The sequence below is a fragment of the Polypterus senegalus genome, chromosome 9 (assembly GCF_016835505.1).
Source record: "Polypterus senegalus isolate Bchr_013 chromosome 9, ASM1683550v1, whole genome shotgun sequence".
NCBI lineage: Eukaryota > Metazoa > Chordata > Cladistia > Polypteriformes > Polypteridae > Polypterus > Polypterus senegalus.
In genome coordinates this window covers 68,060,810-68,079,816 of record NC_053162.1, presented here as the reverse complement: position 1 = coordinate 68,079,816, position 19,007 = coordinate 68,060,810, and the positions used below count along the sequence as shown (strand labels likewise).

The following is a 19,007-nucleotide window of genomic DNA, read 5'->3' as shown; positions in this document are numbered from 1 at the left end:
TCTAGTAACACATAAACAATATTAATATTTCCACAAAAACTGATGATGGTGGTAGCTTTGATCTTTTCTTATGTTTACAAAAACATAATTATAAGGGAAGTATAGCAAATGTTTCTGTGCCTTGCAGAGGACTGGCAGAGTAAAGGCAATCTACCCAAGGCATAGTCCGAGTTTTTTTAGTGTTTTTTGAAAACCTACATCAGCGTTTATACTGCTGCTGTAGGAAGAATGATTATAATTGGACCAGACCCTTTTAAACCTCTAAATGTTTTCATGAGGTAAACTTCATAATTGACTATTTTAGCCTATTGTTTATTATGCAGGCTTTATTAGGTGAACAATTTTTTGTGTGCATTTTAATACAGTCCATTTACATCTGTGTTTTTAATAAGTGAACCAATATTTCCTATTTCTCATTTGAAAATACCTGAAATACCCTTTATGCATTAAATATTTTATATACTGTGTGATTTGTAGTCATAATTGTTGATTCTTTTGTACAATTAAAAATGCTGCTGATTTAACTGTATTCCAGGACTGTAGAGATTTATTAGCCTTAATCAATGCACTCTTTGTGAAAGTTACATTTTATCATTTTAAAAAGGTTTGTTTTACTTTTCATAACCTCTTTTTTGGTGTGTTTCTGCCGATCCTGAAAGTGTTTGGTAAAATAAGGTTCAGTTTGCTTCTGGTCTATAATTGTTCTTTCAAAACAATCTAGTCCTACCTGTGTGTTTTCACTGATGTCAATATAGCACTGTGGATGCAACCCCTGCACAGTTGCTTTTTGCCTGTTTGAAGGAACTGAACAAACTACTGCTGTTTCGCTGTAATTCTGACTTATGTTTTAGCTCAAAGTCAATTGCTGTACACTGCTCATTATTAAAAATGCATGGGCACAGATTGCTAAAAAAAGATATGCTTAACATAATTTTCAAATGTTATAGAATTACACTTCCAAAAAAAAAAAAAACCATTCCACTAGTTGATCTAATACAGTCAAGACAAAAGTTATTTCTGAATTCAGATAAAAAGAGATCATGGGTTTGCGTCCTCCCTAGTACTGAGAAAGTGCTTTATAAATGTAATGAATTATTATTATTATTATTACTATTATGAAAAATGCTGAGGCAGCCAAACATAAAGTAGTTACTTACTATACAGAGCATGATGTGTAACAAGAAGACCCTAAGCCATCTGCTAGGATCAGCAACAAAAGCATATTTTCATATGGCTGAATATTTTAGGGGAGGTTTGAAATGGTACATAAAGTTTGATGCAGATCATCTTTTATTTTTATATTTTGTTTTACCTGAAACACAAATTACACTATTGAGATGGAACAATCCAATTATTTTATCCAGTAATAGACTGATAGAAAGAGAACTGTATTTGTTACAATGAGGAAAATTTAGCTTTTATAAAAGCTAAATAAATACATACATAACAATCTAAAAACATAACTAGACACACAAGAATTATCAAAAAGAGAGTGAACCTCAGACTTGGCTGAAGATAAAAAAGCAGTCACAGCCTGGCATTACAAAGACATATTGCCATTGGTTTAAAGGAGCCCAGTAGCCTTTCTTAACAAAATTTTTTCTGAATAATTTGTTGACTAAAAGTGAGAAGTCAAGCAAAATGACACCTTTTATTGGCTAACTAAAAAGATTACAATATCCAAGCTTTCAAGGCAACTCGGGCCCTTTCTTCAGACAAGATGTAATACAGAAACTGGAGTGTCCTTTGTTTATATACACACTAGGACAAGTAACAACACTGGTAAATCTTTATAAATGAAACATCCTAAATGTAAGAAATTAATAGACCTCTTCAGGCTAAGATTCATTTAACAAGAGAGAAGAACAATGTATGGTCAAGATCTTTCGATAAGATAACTGTCCGAAAAGTCTTTTGAAGTTTCTGATGAGTTTTTCCATACAATGTGGATCTGTACTCAGGTTGTCTGTGTCAGTCTGAGAGATGCAAACAATCATCATACCTGGCCATAAAACTCTTGTCTCAATTCAAACCATGTTGTAAGGTATTAAATTTTAGCATGAGTTTGACTTTCCATTCTTTTCTCTCATGCTGTGTTCTGAAGTTGCCCATAAGCACTGTGACTTTAAAGTCCCTCTCACAGTGTCCATGGCTGTTGAAGTGGGCTGCTACAGGAACATCTGTGTTGCCATGTTTAATGTGGAACCTGTGTAAATTCATTCTCTGGCAGAGTTTTTGTCCAATTTCTTCCACATAGGGTGAAGTGTCAGGACATTTCATGCAGAGAATTAGGTAGACCAAATTAGATAATCTGCAGGAAAATTATCCCTTTATGCGATGACAGAATATAGCACATTTCCATGCCTACAGAAAAGATGTAAAACGTGTGCTCACATTTATAATACAGACTGTATAATTATACCACACTGCCAAGTAGAACATTGCATAAAGGGATTATTTTCCTGCAGATCATCTAATGTGGTCTACCTAATTCTCTGCATGAAATGTCCTGACACTTCACTCTATGTGGGACTACAGATCCACATTGTATGGAAAAACTCATCAGACACTTTGTTGGACAATTATCCTATCGAACAATCTTGACCATACATTGTTCGTCTCTCTTGTTAAATGAATCTTAGCCTGAAGAAGTCTATTAATTGTTTACATTTAAGATGTTTCATTTAAAGATTTATAAATGTTGTTACTTGTCCTAGTGTGTATATAAACACAGGGAACTCCAGTTTCTGTATTACATCTTGCCTGAAGAAGGGGACTGAGTTGCCTCGAAAGCTTGAATATTGAATATCTTTTTAGTCAGCCAATAAAAGGTGTTATTTTGCTTGACTTTCACTACGTTCATAATGGCTAACATGGTACAACACCCTAGTACTATTTATTAAAAGTGACAAACGTTTGTGAATAATTAGCACTATGTGTATTTCTGCAATATTCTGATATGAAATACTTTTTGATTTAATATCCATTATCTTGTCATAATAGTTTACAATTTTAACTTACAAATTCTTTAATTCTCAAAACAGTGCTTTTTACATCTGTATTAAACATGTGAACCTTTAGATTTATCAGTTAGTGACACCTCATTAGTGTAAACAACTTCATTTAAACATTTACTTTACTTATTTGTTAGCCAGATATATAGACTTGGGTTTAGTAGACCAATTCCACTTTACAGAGCTACCGTACTTTAAAGTCATCATTTTTAGTTATGCTTTGAATGATTAAGGCATACTATTTATTTTGGATCAGGATTAAGACTTCAACATAGCCGTTCTAAAGAATTTTAAAATATTCCTATATCAGTCATTCTCTTTTATGTTTACTTGCATGTTTAAGATTGTGGGGTTCTTCTTGACCCATGCTGGCCTTTACAATTACTTTTACAATCCAGAAATTATCTCTCTTAGTCCAGTGTTTTAAGGTGAATTTCTTTTCAAATATATTCAATAAATCAGTTTGTGTTCTGTTTAATCAGATAATATTTACTTATTTTTAGTACGTGGATGATTGTTAAATTACATTTTATTCCTGAGAGTTTCTTCCTACTGTATGTTGCATGCTTTGATCTGATTTGCTTAGTGACACTCATTATAGCTTTTATTAAGGGCATCTTTAGTGTTCTGATTTGTAATACATTAGCTCATTAGTGTTTATGGTATTCATTTTTGTGTTTTCAGGACTTCTAATGTTAGAGAGCACTTTCTAAAAGTATTTTTGTAGATCATTAGACTGAAATTGTTTGATCTTATGATTGTTTCCTGTTCCTCCTCCCACCAGAGTGCAGAAAGGAGTGAAACAGAACAGTCATGAAGTGTGACTGAGAAGACTGACAATCTCTGGTGAAGCATACAGAGAACAGTAGAGGAGAAGAGTGTATGAAACAGGAAGGCAGAAGCGGCAGTCACACAAACTACACCAAACTGGAGTGTGAAACAGAGAGTCACCTGGAGATGGCGTCCAATTTTAATGACATCGTCAAACAAGGTTACGTGCGGATGAGAAGCCGCAAATTAGGAGTAAGTGATTAACGGTGACCTGTCCCTCCCCCCCACTGGAACTGGTAAAATCCAAGATATTTGGTAATTGTTCAGTATAAAAAATTAGGAATGTGTAAATGCTTATGCTGAATTCCAAACTTAATGTCAAATTGGAACAGTTCAAAATGTGCAGATTTAACTTTCAGCTTGTTTTTTGTGTATTATGCTGAACAGTGGAAGGCACTGCTATTTAATTTATGTTTGATTATTATGAGGCTGGTTGATGTTTAAATATTGGGTGGTGGGTTTTCAAATGTTGTATGGCATCTGTTCCCTTGTATTTCTTTTTTTCTCGTGTTTACTTGCTGTCCAACTCCATGACAGCATACAGCAGTACAGCCAACATGAAGGGACTGCTTCTGACTCTCATGCAGATTCTACCAGTGTGTTTATTTTTAAGCCCTTCAGCCTCCTTTCAGCTTGTTAGAAAAGGAATTAAGTAAAAAGGCATTTTAATGGTTATTTGGGGCAAACTTTATTAAGCTAGGGATTTTTACAATACAGAATACACCAGTTTCTAGTTTAAGCACATGTGCACTAAGTTGTGAGTGTCCCGTATAAAAGGGTGCTGCTGTTACTACTATTTATCAAAAAATAACACAATTGCATAAAAAGTAAATACTGTACATAAAAGTTGTGGAAACATTTAACAAAACACTAAACCAAACCTACCTATAAAAATAAATGGAGTCATGTAATGTATAGTTCCAATATCCAACACCAGTACCTTTTTATTAAGTAAGAACAATGCCAAACTTTTGAATGCAGTCAAATTAAGTGCAAGTTTACTTTACCCTCTTAAGGAAAATAAAACCACTTAACATGAAAAGCACTCAAAGGCTCCTGGACGCTTACAGTCAGAGAAGTGTGCTCATGTCACAACTAGACTATGAACAAAGAAAGAGAGAAAGCTGTAAGGACACAAATGTTTTGTTTTTAGAGGCAATGTTGTAAAAACTCTTGACCTCCCTTAGGCGTGAAAGGGAGATCAACATTGTTCTCTGTGCACCACCAGCCTACCTGTAAGTGGAGAAAGCAGCCCATGCAGCTCCAAACCAAACCATCAATGGTTATAATTGTTAAAGCAACAAGTACTCACTGACATCGAGAACTGCTGTATGATGATAAACATTGCCTACTGTACTCACAATACTGTGTCCTGAATCTAACAGAGTTCTGTCGCTGCTTGGCATATTGTGCCCATACTACACAGTTCAGTATTTCAATCTCAAGCTTTCTTTCTCTCTACTTTTGTTTGCCCACTGCCCGAGTATAACCTCACTGTTGCGTCTATGCCTGTGTTATATATAATAGATGTCAGTGCACAAATACTGAATTTAGCAGTTCTTATCTTGGGCAGGAAATAAGGAGGACAGATAAGGAAGTATTTTGCTACCCATTTGTCCTGGTCTGCCAGAGGTCACATTACGATTTATAATACTTGGTTCAGTTTTCAAATTTAGATTAATAGTATCAATATTCAATTTGATAAGGAAACAGGTTTAAAATATAATTTTCTCGGTGCTAACAGTTTTGTAATCTCCCTGTGTGGAGATCGCAAGGCATTTTGTGTAGTGAGTAAAGCGCTATGTAAATGTAAAGAATTATAATTATTAAAGAATTGTAATTTCCTAAATGGTTTACATCTTGAAGTGCTGATGTCTTACAGTAAGGAGACTGGGGTTCACAACCTGTTTGGAGTTTGCTTATTCTTCCTGTGCATGTGGGTTTCCTACAGGTTGGGAGCATGTGGTGATTTACAGTGCGTTGCCGCACCCACCACATGACGAACCACCTGTATTGGGACCCGAGTGCTGCTGTGCAATAGGTGACACTTCAGCACCATACTGGAAAGTGTGAGGGTTTTTACACTGGCTTGAGTGCAAGTCCTGCAACCAACCCCCCACATTTACCCTGAAAGATGGAGGATCTGCTTGCTGGGCTGGATGCAGGTTAACATCATTTCCAGGACAAAGCAATTGCAGGTTAAGGGCCCAATGGAGCAGAGTCACTGGTGGCTTTACGTTATTCAAACAGACAACCTTCCAATTGCCAACACAGATCCAAAGCCTCAGAGCCACCACTCCACCTACAGGTGCTCAGTTTAGCTGAGCTGGCATTGCTGAATTGACTCTGCTATATATAGGTAGGTCTGTGGGTGGATTTACATCTACCTTGATGTCCACCTTAAGAGCTAAGGCCTGTTAACTGCAATATCCTAATTCCATGTGAACACTGACACACACTGCTTCTGATGTATTCATTTTCTAAGTCTGTGAGTGTAATGTATTCAAGTATTTATTATGGATTAGTGTCTGAGAGAAGACACCAGATGTGAGGCAAACACCTATGGGTAAAACCAACAAAAAGGAGCCAGCATGGAGCTCATAGAGTAATAGTACGAGAATTAGCTTGCAGCATAGAAAGAAACTGAGAAACAGTGCAAGTTTACCTTAGTTCTGGTCATGCTGTTTGGTTTTTTTTTTTTTTGTTTTTTTTTATACATACACTTAAATTAAAGAAGGCTTTTCAATAAACAACCATGTTCAGAGGTACTAAAGGCCTGTTTATATTCTGGCAGTGCCACACACACAAAACTTTTCCTTCAAAGTTTTTTCTTTGCAGTTACATATTGATCTTGCAAATATTTAATTTTTACCTGAACAAACACTGACCTTTACCAATGGTCTTGATGATTTCTCGCCATGCATTTTGTGCACATTTGGTTATTTCTGCCTGCTTCTAATGTTGATTTGTATAGGTATGTGACGATGTGGGTCCCCTCCAGACTCCCCCTTCACACATGGGAGCCTCTAGAACCCAACACCGTCAATAGTTATGACCGAGATGAGCTGACAAATGGGGGTACAAATCTCACAAGTAGCAAGGGGATGGTGGAAAAGTGTCAAAGTGCTTTTATTAAAAACAGTTCCAAACAAAACAAAAACAGTGTCCACAGTACAGAGTCCCAAATGTCCATAAATAAATCCATAAAAACCAAGTGAAAATTGGAGGATAAAAACCATAATAAATACAGGTAGTCCCCAAGTTATGGACTTCCGAGATACGGCATACGAACAGGGCCACAGCTTCGATGCATGCGCCTCAGTGACGGCCGCTCCGTCATCTTCTGCCTGGGGACGCTGCAAGCAGTGGCTGGACGGAGGCTGGAGGGGGGCGATTTTGCTGCACACGTAGTGTAGCGTCACCTTGGGTGGCTCCCGGCGGCAAGCGGTTTCACTGCCCGCCTACCACACACGGCTGCCTGTTCATTCTAAGTGGGCGGCTGGTAATACTGCAAGCGGTGACCCGGTTGTGGCTGAACGGAGGCCGTTGAGGGTGAATGGGGCGGCGGGGGTTAGCATTGTAGTGTGCCTCGGATGGCTGTGTGTTGAATGGGGGCTGTGGTGCGGCAGACATTGCAGGCAGCATACTGTAGTGGTGGTGACTGTGAGGTGTGCTTGTGAACCGCCCCTCGCTGCCCCCATTCATTATCAATAGCAAGCCTGCTTGTACTGTTAAGCACATAGCAGGAAGTTGCCTTTTGTCAGTATAGGGTGGCCCAGATCTGATTATGCAGGTCCAGATCATCTGGATGACTTTGATTTATGCAGGGATGATTCCAGTTCGGCGCAAAGACGATTCATCATGTCGTCAGATCGCACGCTTCTTTAATGGTCCGGGATTTTTCTGGTGATTTTCTATGTAATAAACTAAATAAGTTATAGCGTAATGAAAATTGCATAATTAGATCTGGACCACCCTATACATCAGACGTGTTGACGTCTGGTGCCTTCCTTCTGTGATAACGTGTACAGTGCTGTGCAGAAGAGCTCATCTTAAACTTTTGTCTTCACCCTTCAAGAATGTCTCTGAAACACAAATCTGATGCAAGTGCTAGTGATACAGTAAAGAAAAGAAAAACCATCACCATTGAAAATAAATTAGAAATAATAAAAAGGTCAGAAAAAGGTGAAACTCCGTCATTGGCAGAGTACTTGGTTACAGTTGGTCAACAATAGCATTTATTAAAATAATGTACCTGTTCCGACTTACATACAAATTCAACTTAAGTACAAATCTATAGTCCCTATCTCGTACGTAACCCGGGGACTGCCTGTACAGTAATTCCTCCTCGATTGCGGGGGTTGCGTTCCAGGTGAAAATCCACAAAGTAAAAACCATATGTTTGAATGGTTATTTTTATATATTTTAAGCCCTTATAAACTCTCCCAAACTTTTAACATTATTAGAGCCCTCTAGACATGAAATAACACCATTTAGTCAAAAATTTAAACTGTGCTCCATGACAAGACTGAGATGGCAGTTCTTTAACACAATTAAAAGAATGCAAACATATCTTCTCTTAAAAGGAGCGCCGTCAGGAGTAGAGAATGTCAGAGAGAGCGCTCGCTAAGAAAAGCAAACAATCAAAAAATCAATACGTGCTTTTAAGTATGCAGAAGCACCGCGATAAAGCGGCATTTTGTAGAGGAGCGTCCGTATCTTCTAGGCAAACAGCCCCTCTGCTCACACCCCCTCCATCAGGCAGAGAGAGTGAGAGAGACATAGAAAAGCAAACAATCAAGCACAGCGCGGGAAGCATATCTTATATCATTGAGGAGTTTTAGTTAATATGTAATACATGCTCTGATTGGGTAGCTTCTAAGCCATCCGCCAATAGCGTCCCTTGTATGAAATCAACTGGGCAAACAAACTGAGGAAGCATGTACCATAAATTAAAAGACCCATTGTCCGCAGAAAGCCGCGAACCAGCAAAAAATCCGTGATATATATTTAGATATGCTTACATTTAAAATCCGCGATAGAGTGAAGCCGCGAAAGTCGAAGCGCGATATAGCGAGGGATTACTGTATATCCATTAAAATCAGAGGTTAAAATGAATTCATTAACTCCTCACAATCTCAGCCCACCTCCTTCTTCATCTCCCTGGTTCACCCATCACTCGCGTAGCCGGCGGAGATTCAGCAGCCACGAACTTCATTCCTCTGACCCCCTCTTAGCTGCCTCCAAACCACACAGCCAGACCGTCCGAGGTCGGCTATCCTCACGTCTTTCTTCACGCTCCCGCAGTCATACCTTGGATCCATAGGGAGGTCATCCGTCCTTCTTGCCCACTCGACACTATTATTCAGTGGGGCAAACCAGCCCCTAGAGCGCCACAGCCTATGCTCCTTCACGGGGCACCAGCTTATATTTCTTTCCCCTAACAGGTGGCCAGATTGTGCTTCCAACACTGCTCTTCACGTCTTTTAACCTTTATTCTTTCTCCTGATCTCTGATCCTCCATATTCCCTGTGCCATCTAGCAGCACCTTAATCACACACAACAGGAAGCCAAAGAAGCAATTGAGAATGATCACCCCAATTACCTCATTAACTCCCTGCTGTTGTGTAGTTGTGCCCATGGAGACTGATACGGCTATCTGGATTTAAAACTGGCTATTTTTTTAAGCCGTGGACCCACTATACCACAAGGTGTAGATACCAATGAATCACTTTACACAGCTGCTCTTCAAATGAGCTCGTATTTTCTTGTCAAATACATGAGCAGTCAATGTGCACAGGATCGAGCAGTCACAGAATTGTAGAGGCACAGAGTCGAATGTTGGAAATTGATCCTGTGCGCACCCTAGAAAAACCTTTTGGCGACACAGACGTGTTAAGTATAAAGAGACCCTAACTCATCCTTTGAATTTGTGTGCAATCTCTTTTTCTTTGCATCTTGAGTCATTGCAGTATTGCTCAGTTGAGTGCATGTGAACAAAGGAATGTGATAATTGTAACCAGAGGTGGATTAGGAACAAGTTACATTTACTCTGTTACATTTACTTGAGTAACTTTTTTAAAAAAAATTGTACTTCTAAGGGTAGTTTTATTTTACCATACTTTTTACTTTTACTTGAGTACATTTGTGAAGAAGAAACGCTACTCTTACTCCGCTACATTGGGCAACACTCGACTCGTTACTTTTTTCTATTTACACATTGCACTTTATTTTTGCCAGAGAGAATCCGCCAGTGGATCTACTGCATGACTGTTTCACAATCAGACGTAGCAGTAATAATCACATCGCTCCGTTTTACCAATCAGACATAGCAACAATAATCATAGGACTCCTTTTCACCAATCAGACGTCGCAACAATAATCATTTGGCTCCGTTCCCCAAATCAGACGTAGCTGTGCAATCATATGACCACACACAAACTGTGGCAGCGTAGACACTGCCTGACTGCTGTGTCTGTGTATAGGAGAGTGTCAGATCCCGCTGCAATAAATAACTGCGCTGTTCGTGTTTCAAACTGAATAAAGATGGTGTTGCTAAAGTATTGAGACTCAGCTTCGTGTTTTGGGGTGCAAGACGGGGACTCACACGTCACAGCACACACACATGGTCACAATGCTATAGTAAACAGTATACAGTTGTACAGATGTTGACTATATGATTAAGGCACACTGACTGACGATTGCCCACAATCCCGCAGCAAGAAAGAGAAAAACCATCAGCTCAGTTGTGATCATGTGACACTCAGCAGACAAAGTGTATATGGACTACTCGTATTGCAAGACCTCGCTCATTTATCAAGTCAGTATTTACTAAAAATTTTAGCTCATCTTGCAAAACACTTGCAAACCAAGTTACCGCCAAGTGGAATCCAAGGTTCCACTGTACATGAAAAATGAGAGCCAACTCCTGATGAAGCTTAACCATCACTTCACTGAGTGAAGAAGAAGCACTTTTTAACCAAACATGCACAGGCACAGACAGTCAAGGTAAAATGAGACTTCTTGTACGTGCACAAGCTGCCTTGTTCTAATGTTATTTTCTACCAGCTGTGCTATTTGGAGGGCAAGTGCATATGCAGTATAATACTGTCAGTGTACAGTATATCTTGTCACTGTAAGTAGTTTGCACTGTTCAGACATACATGTTTACATGTTACCTACTGTAGGTATTGGCTTCAAAAGCTTTGTTGTGAAAAACTGAAATTTGGAACTGTGTTATTTGTGCATCTTTATTTTGTAAAGATGTTATTTATTTCTACTCAGTTTTTATTTTATTTGGAAATAGCAGAATTTGCACATTATTTTATATTTTTGTCTGTCTTATTACACCATTTCTAAAAATTAAATCATTTATTATGATCAAACAGTTACTCAGTACTTGAGTAGTCTTTTCACCAAATATTTTTTTACTCTTACTTGAGTAATTTTTTGGAAGACTACTTTTTACTTCCACTTGAGGAATATTATTTTGAAGTAACACTGCTCTTACTTGAGTACAGTTTTTGGCTACTCTACCCACCTCTGATTGTAACGCAGGTGGCCAAAGGTGGACCTCTGCATTTTTGACTTTGGTAAAGTGGTCCTTGATTTAAAGCACTTTGGTAACCACTGCAGTAGACAATGGCAGAGCCCCGCCACAGTGCTAGAAAGGCATGATGCAGGACTATGTTCTTCAGCTTGATTTCACATTTAAACATTTAATTTGCATCTTTGTTACATTTCATGCAAACTCAGTTGGTTAAGGTGCCTTAATTTATATTTTTATTTGCTATGAAGTATTGACTACACTACAGTACTTTTGGATTGGTTGCTGTGTGTATTGATCATTATGAGCAGATTTGAAAGCTAAAATCAATCTATATAATGTACAAGTATATATAAAATGCAAGTAACTCATGCAGTTACTCACACTTGAGTAACTCATTCACTTCTCAACAAAAACACTATTTCCCATTTAGTTAAAAAGCTGAAAATTGGCAGAATGGTACAACTAGGGCAGTAGGTATCCTCTAAGAGTGAACATTTCAATATATCAGTTTTTATGGGTAACCCCCTCCCGCACCCAATACCCCAAAAATCTGAAAAATGCCATGATGGATTTGATTAATATTTGGTGAAGTTATAAAAAAAAGGAAAATCTGCCAGCATTTTTTTTTTTTATTTGATCATTTTACATTTGTTCATGTTTATTAATATTATCCTTACATGCTTTATGCAAAAAGGATGCAACAGAAGTGACTGACTGGTCATATGAATTGCACTAGTAGCCAACAGGGTGGATGGATGACTGAAGACAGGAAAGCATCCTGGACAGGAACAAAGAAATGTGATTGTGTAAAATGGGAAGAGAATGTCTGCAAAGCTTGAATGCTAGTTTTTTGTTTTTTTTTTTGTTTTTGGTTTATTACTGGTACTCTTAAAGGCATATTGACACTCATCTTGTTTATCTGTTCTGTTCCATTGAACGCCAGTAGCGGGACAGAAAACCATCAGCACCCTCAGTCCCTAAAAACCACTCAACAATCATAATGCTGAAAACACATAGGGAAAGATGTTGCTCTTAGATGTTGCACTTGAATTTCTAATAGAAGAGCCACAGATATTGTGTTGTGACAATCTAATCTACATCTCCACGCACCTCTCTCTTCAAGGTAATATATCAGTGTAACACATTGGATGTGCATAGCTTCTTCAGGCACAGATTTGCATATACAGAGGCTCTCACATCATAGGAGTAACTAAATGCTAAATGTGTAATGCATTTAAGGACTCTGGTCCAGTGCAACATATTTTTTGAAAAAGTGAATATATTTCTTTTCTGTTTGCAGCAGCTTTTAGAAAAAAATGAGACTGTAAGTAATGCTGAACCTGTATCATCTGACATTTAACCCTGTATGCACTAAGGGATTTATGGCATTAATGTGCCTAAATTTCATACCTAAAAATAAACACACACTATATATCACTCTGAAGCAATAAGTAAACAGTCAGTAACTTTGTAGGTATAATTATGTACTCATCTAAAATTTTGCCTTCAAAATTTTAATTCATGCCAGTTTTTGCTGTGAAACAATTTCTGTTCACCACTAGAGTCAGAGAAACCTTACAGTTTGTTCAACAGATTTTAAGTTTTGTGCTTCAAATCACCAATCTTTTCCTGCCTGCTGTTGCAGTTACCCTGCAAAAGTTTCAGAGTGTTTTTATTTATTTATTTAGTTGCTGCTTTTTTCTTTAATTTCATGTTTGGAATAAACTAAGTACATGCATACATTTTTATACTAGCTTCTTCCAGTGCTGAGTTATTGGGGTAGGGACAGTGCTTTTGCTGGCATCTCTAAGCACATACACCTAAAGCAGCATTTCTCAGCCACTTTTGGATGTGAAGTAGCCATCTCTGAATTTGAAGTACATGAGACTCATTCATGGTATAATTCGCCCATCCACACCTAATTCTAATCACACTCTCTTTAACCTATGCCACCCCCTTCCATCCATGGCTGCACTTTGCTTTTATTTCCCATTTGCAATTATGTTTTTTTCTGCCTTCCAAGAGTTTGGGGGGTACAGGGGTTGTGAAATAAGCTCAATTAGAATTGTAAATATTCTTAACATTTATTTTAAAGAAGACAACTTTGGGTGTGTAAAAGTAATAATTTTGATTGACTTGTAGGTTAATTGAATTATACACACTAACAGTTTTGAAATATGGAAGTAGTTAACTACCAAAATAAAGTTAATTATGCATAATTTGGAAATATTTTGTTTTTAAATGTTTATTGTGCAATCTGTTAAACTGCTGCAGGAAAACATTTATACAGCCATTTAAAATTCAACCACATACTCCAGTATGAAGAGTGCATGAAAGCTAAGCAAGCAGCTCTAAGTTCAATTGATGTTATGACAGCTACACAGATGACCATTTTAGGCTAACGCATATCCATATCCATAAGGCTACTGAAAGTACAATCAGATAGTATTAGTCATTTTGTTTTTTTTTTTGTTTTTTTTTATTAAAAGACAAGGCTCCAATTAAAACTGTGTGCAACGAAGGTTTTAGAAAATGATGAAGAGTCTGGGTAAGAGAAGTCATGTCTTCATGCAGTTATTTTATCATTGTATTCACTTTATGCCAAATGTCAAAAAATCAATATGGACCTGAAACAATAATGCTAAAAGCAACCAAGACAAATATGTGGATGAGTAAAACTATGTTAGCATACCTGAGCCTAACAGTTCATTATGTTGATGAAAAATATACACTGAAAAGCAGATGCTTGCCATGCTGGTTCCTGAAATGAGAGTACCTTTCATTACAATATTTTCTTCAAGAATGGCGGTGCTGCTGCTCAATGATTGAGTTTGGTAGAAGCATGTAACACTACTACTCCCCGTGCTTGTTATATAATAATATTGTTACCTTTAGTGCTATTACATACCAGTACACCAGAGCTATCAAGTTGTGTTTATGTTAACCTCTTAATTTTATGTTACTGTCAGTTAAGATGTTATTGTGTACTTTCATTTTTGCATATACATAGAACATTTGTTTTCTTAATATAGCTAAATTCAGTTTAACATTTTTCCATATTTTACATTTTTGAATAGTGAGTGGTGGTAATGACTGTTTTTTCAGAAAAAAATATTAATTTTGGAAAAAGAGGTGTTTTTATGTAAGCAAGATTGTGTTTGTGTTATACTGAAATTTTATTATATAAATATTTGTATATCAGTAAATTGCTGTTTTGAAAAATAGTGACAGTTTACTACAGTGTTGTATCTTTATTGCAACACGTAAAAAAGAAACATGAAACACTACATTTCTAATTATTTAACTAATCCAGCATTTAACAGTTTTATATACATTTTAGGTGTTTCCTTACACCAGGGGTGCTCAATGGGTCGATCGCAAAGGTAGTGCGGGTAGATTGCGTTGCATTAAAGTTTTTTTTAAACATTAGTCTATCATATATCCTCCCTATGGCATTTGCCACTTGATTGACATACAGGGTGGCCAGTCTGAGATTTCTTTTCTTCTAACACATGCACAATCAAACATGCGAGCTACTGCTAAACTCCGGCTGTGATCTAGTTAGCTTTCCAATTTATATCGACTAAAGAAGGGATTTAAAAAAAAATTGTTTGGGGAGGGTATGGGCTGGATGTGGAACTGGAAGAGTATTTTTTGTCACAATCGAAGTGCGTTTGTCTGACGTCCGAGGTTCAATCCCCAATGAGGGGTGGAGTGTGTATGCCTGATGAAACGAAACACGTGTTGCGTACTCTTTGCATTATTTGACAGTTAACTATGTAACATTCTATGATCTGCTTCTCGCAACTGAGAGGGCACCCGTGGCGGATTTTTGCCGACTTGCAGTCCAACCACACACGTTACCTGGTAGGTAACCACCCATACAATCAGATTGTGTTTCAGACTATGAATGCTATATATATAATTATAATTGTACTGTTTTGTGTAGAGAGAATATAAGATATGTAGTTGCAACACAAAATGCATTTTTCATGGTACTGTTGAATTGATTGAAAATAAGTTGTAAAATTAAATCAAAGCAACGATCATCAGTTATTTAAATTGTCATAACCTTGCACCCTTATTAAAACATTTAGTCCATTTCAAGTGCCACATAAAGGTGCCGTCTATAAACATTCATGCTGTATGTAATAAATTAACTATGATTAGTGTATTTTGTGTTTGACCTAAACCCAGCAAAACTTTGTAATAGTACAAGATTACAGATCAAAGTGTTACATTAAAACACATACTTTTTACAGAATGTAATACAGAGGAAAAATATGTTAATGCACAAAATTCCCATTATTCCTACTAATTTACCTGTTTGAATTTAAAAGAATACAGGTTCCTGTGAAATTGTGGTTTGCAGTGTCCATCAGTAAAAGCCAAGGTCAGTCACTAGGAAAAGCAGGATTTGATCTGTGGCAGTAATGTTTTACTCATGGCCAGTTGTATCTAACCCCTGGTTAAAAATGATAATAGCCCCTGGTTGAAAAAAATATCTGTCTGTCTGTCTATTGTATAGTGCCTTCCATATCTGTCTATCTGAAGGTCTGTGATACGATTTGCATGTTTCTTGCAAGAAGTCCACAAAGGGTAAAATTGAATCATGTATCTTAAATTAGTCTTTTATTCCTGAGCTTTCAACACCTACTGAGTGTCATCATCAGAGGAAAATAATTACACATGTAGGAATCAAAGGCAATATATAGCAAATGAGAAAGGGTGGAGATAAATGGGTGTGGTTTAGTATGGTGGATTTCAAAAGGTATAGATCTTAGTCTTTTTATTATTTGGATGTTCTTTTTAAGCCTGCATATGCTGAGTTCATATCCGTTAAAGGCATTTTCATTTGATAGAAAGTATTCAGCCAACTCACTGAAACTCTTAGGATTTGCCTTGCATTTTGCTTGCACCATTTCCCAAGGAAAAGTCTGTTTGGTTGAATTGGTATGTGCATATATCAGAGAATGTGGGTCTCTCCCTCTGATAGCATTGCAATGTTTTTGTATACGTTGTCACACAGTGCGAGTAAGAGGCAGCTGAAGGGCTTAAAGACTAATAGTAACACATCTGCCCAGGGGGCAGCGGGGTACACTAACTCTCTTTCTAAGTAACCTGCAGACCTTTCCCAGGAAATCCCACCAGAAAACATTGCACCAGTTAGTTTTTGCCACAATATTTATAGAAAAGTAAATAAAATATTATCAATCATTATTTGAATGTAATTCAGTTTTATGTTCCAGTAAAATTTTAATTTTGAAAATGCAACAGTTTATGGCACACAATGTTTTCTGTGGAGATATAGATTTTTATGCTCTTTTGAGCCACTTACAGCACCTATAAATTTGTACTGTAGCTAGCAAAAACAGATATCTTCAGTTTTAAATGCATTTGCAAGCTTGCATAATGTTAAAATAAGCTTGAAGTAAGAGAAAAGTATAGATGCTAGGTAACCTTTTTAAGATTATGTAAGCAGGACATTGTTAAATCTGTAGTTACCCCCTTAACCTACTGGGGCCTAATCTCACCTTGACCTGCTTGCATTACAATTGCAATAATTATTTTTCTGTAATTTGTGTTTTTTTTGTGTGAAGTCCTTTGTGACATAGTGGATGTGCACTGGAATCTTTTTACTGGCTGGCATATTGACTTCTCAGTGCCAGACTTGGAGGTAAAATTAAAACAACAAATTAGTCAAGAGCTTAAAAGTGTTTTTCATCATGTTAAAAGTCAGTCTGAAAAGATGTGTGTCCATGTGCAAGATACAGTACATTAAGTGTTTTTTTTCTTTAGCAACCGGTTCACATTGCAGTTAGGGCTTGTTCATACTTCACGCTCAGAACGCTTACGCACCCGCATCATGGCTGCCACGCGTTTCCAGCATTCATTTGATGCATCCTCTAAGCAGATCCTCAGAAATTAAAGCAACGCGTGCGTAAGTTGCAGTACCAGCAAAAAGTCTGTGTGCTAAAAGTTACAATGTAAATGTGACAGAAAGACACTTTGCGGATCCTACAAGATCAGTGTGCGGGCTTCGATGTTTGATGAATGGTTCGAAGTGGTAAAGCAAAATGCCAACATACAGATGCTTTCGTGGTGCTTTTATATTCAAGCGTCGCATATTCCCGATTGTAATGACACGATACATTTTAAAAGTCTCACATACCATCTTCTGTGCCGTCTTTTTTTCTAGGGCTTCCTCCGGTACTGACAGCAGCGGCAAACAGCAATAGATCGCCACACTGAAAACATTAAATGTATGATATTCCAACTCTCTGCACATTTAGAATCCTTAGATTTATACTTGATATCACTTTCATGATGAAATGCATTGAAGTACGTATGTTACAGTTTACAGATAAATCGGTAATTTCGTTTAAATAATAAATACTGTTAATAATTACACACATGGGGGTGACACGTTGGCGGAGCGTTAGCGCTGCTGTCTTGCAGGGAGTCATGTTGATGATATTCTCTGCCTCAAGTGTACATGTTTTCCTGCTGGGTTTCCACAGTGTGCTCCAGTTTCCTTCCAAAAATATGCAGATTTGTTAACATTAAAATGACGCCAGCGTGTATGTTTGTGCTTGTAGTCACCTTGGATGAGCTGATGCCTCGTCCAGGGATTGTTTCTGCCTCTTGCCCAATTCTAGCTGAAATGGACAAATCCCTGGACTGATGGATTTAATCATTAAACATCCTTTTCAGATATTGCAGTAAGATGTCATTGGAATTTAATGGGTGTTCCAGGCAATTCACAACACAGTGAAGCTGAACCTCTTCTCACCGTGAAAATATCTCGCACTGCCACCTGGTGGATTCCTTCAGATTTACGTAAAGTACGTGCGCAAGTATAAACATTACAGGACTTATGTAGCAGGAGCGCCCGTTGCAGCTTGCATCGCGTCGCGTGAAGTGTAGCCCCAGCCTTAGTTTGCTCACTCTTCTTTCTTTACCTTAATCATTATATAGTATATTAATATAAAATACATTTTTCAATGTTTATATGTATTTGCTTTACTGAGGATTTGATTAGAACAAAAGGAAACCATGAGCAATAAAAGATGAGGCTAGCCAATGAAAATTAGGAAAATGTATTTCTTCACTTGTACTATGTCATGGTATTAATTAAGTAAAAAGATTGCAAAAAAAGCATTAGCTTCACAAATGAGTGCCTTATTGACAGGCATTCTTTTCATCACCAATGCTTTCCTATTGTACCACGCTAAATGTACTTAAAGAACATTTAACATCCACAATATTTCTACTATATTTCTGCTGACCTAACAGCCAATGTTGTATTACAGCAGAAAGTGGCAAGGCCATAGTGTGCAGAAAATTGTTATTACAAAGAAATGTTATTATAAAAATAAGCGCTTAAGAATACTAAGGTTTCTAAAATTGTGAGTTTTTTGTTAAAATTTTCCAATCCAGTTACTATACCTTATTTAAAGCTACCATCCAAGTAATTGCTCTAGTCAGTTAATCAGTTCAATCTACTCAGCCTGAAACTGTTTCACTGTCTGATAATTCTCCTTCGGCTTGCACTGATTCAAATAGCAGGTTGTCTGGAACTGTTCACAGCAAATATCTCTTGTCAATCTGCT

General features: G+C 37.3%; 1 protein-coding gene across 2 annotated transcripts in view; it reads left to right on the top strand.

Annotated features, from left to right (window-relative positions):
* dok4 (docking protein 4) overlaps positions 1 to 19,007 on the top strand; it is a 268,036-nt gene that overhangs the window by 167,180 nt on the left and 81,849 nt on the right. For both annotated transcript variants that reach the window (XM_039763188.1, XM_039763187.1), the window contains exon 3: positions 3,799 to 4,037. In XM_039763188.1, coding sequence (XP_039619122.1) covers positions 3,897 to 4,037 — 141 coding nt within the window. In that variant the 5' untranslated portion in view covers positions 3,799 to 3,896. The remainder of the gene's footprint in view (positions 1 to 3,798; positions 4,038 to 19,007) is intronic.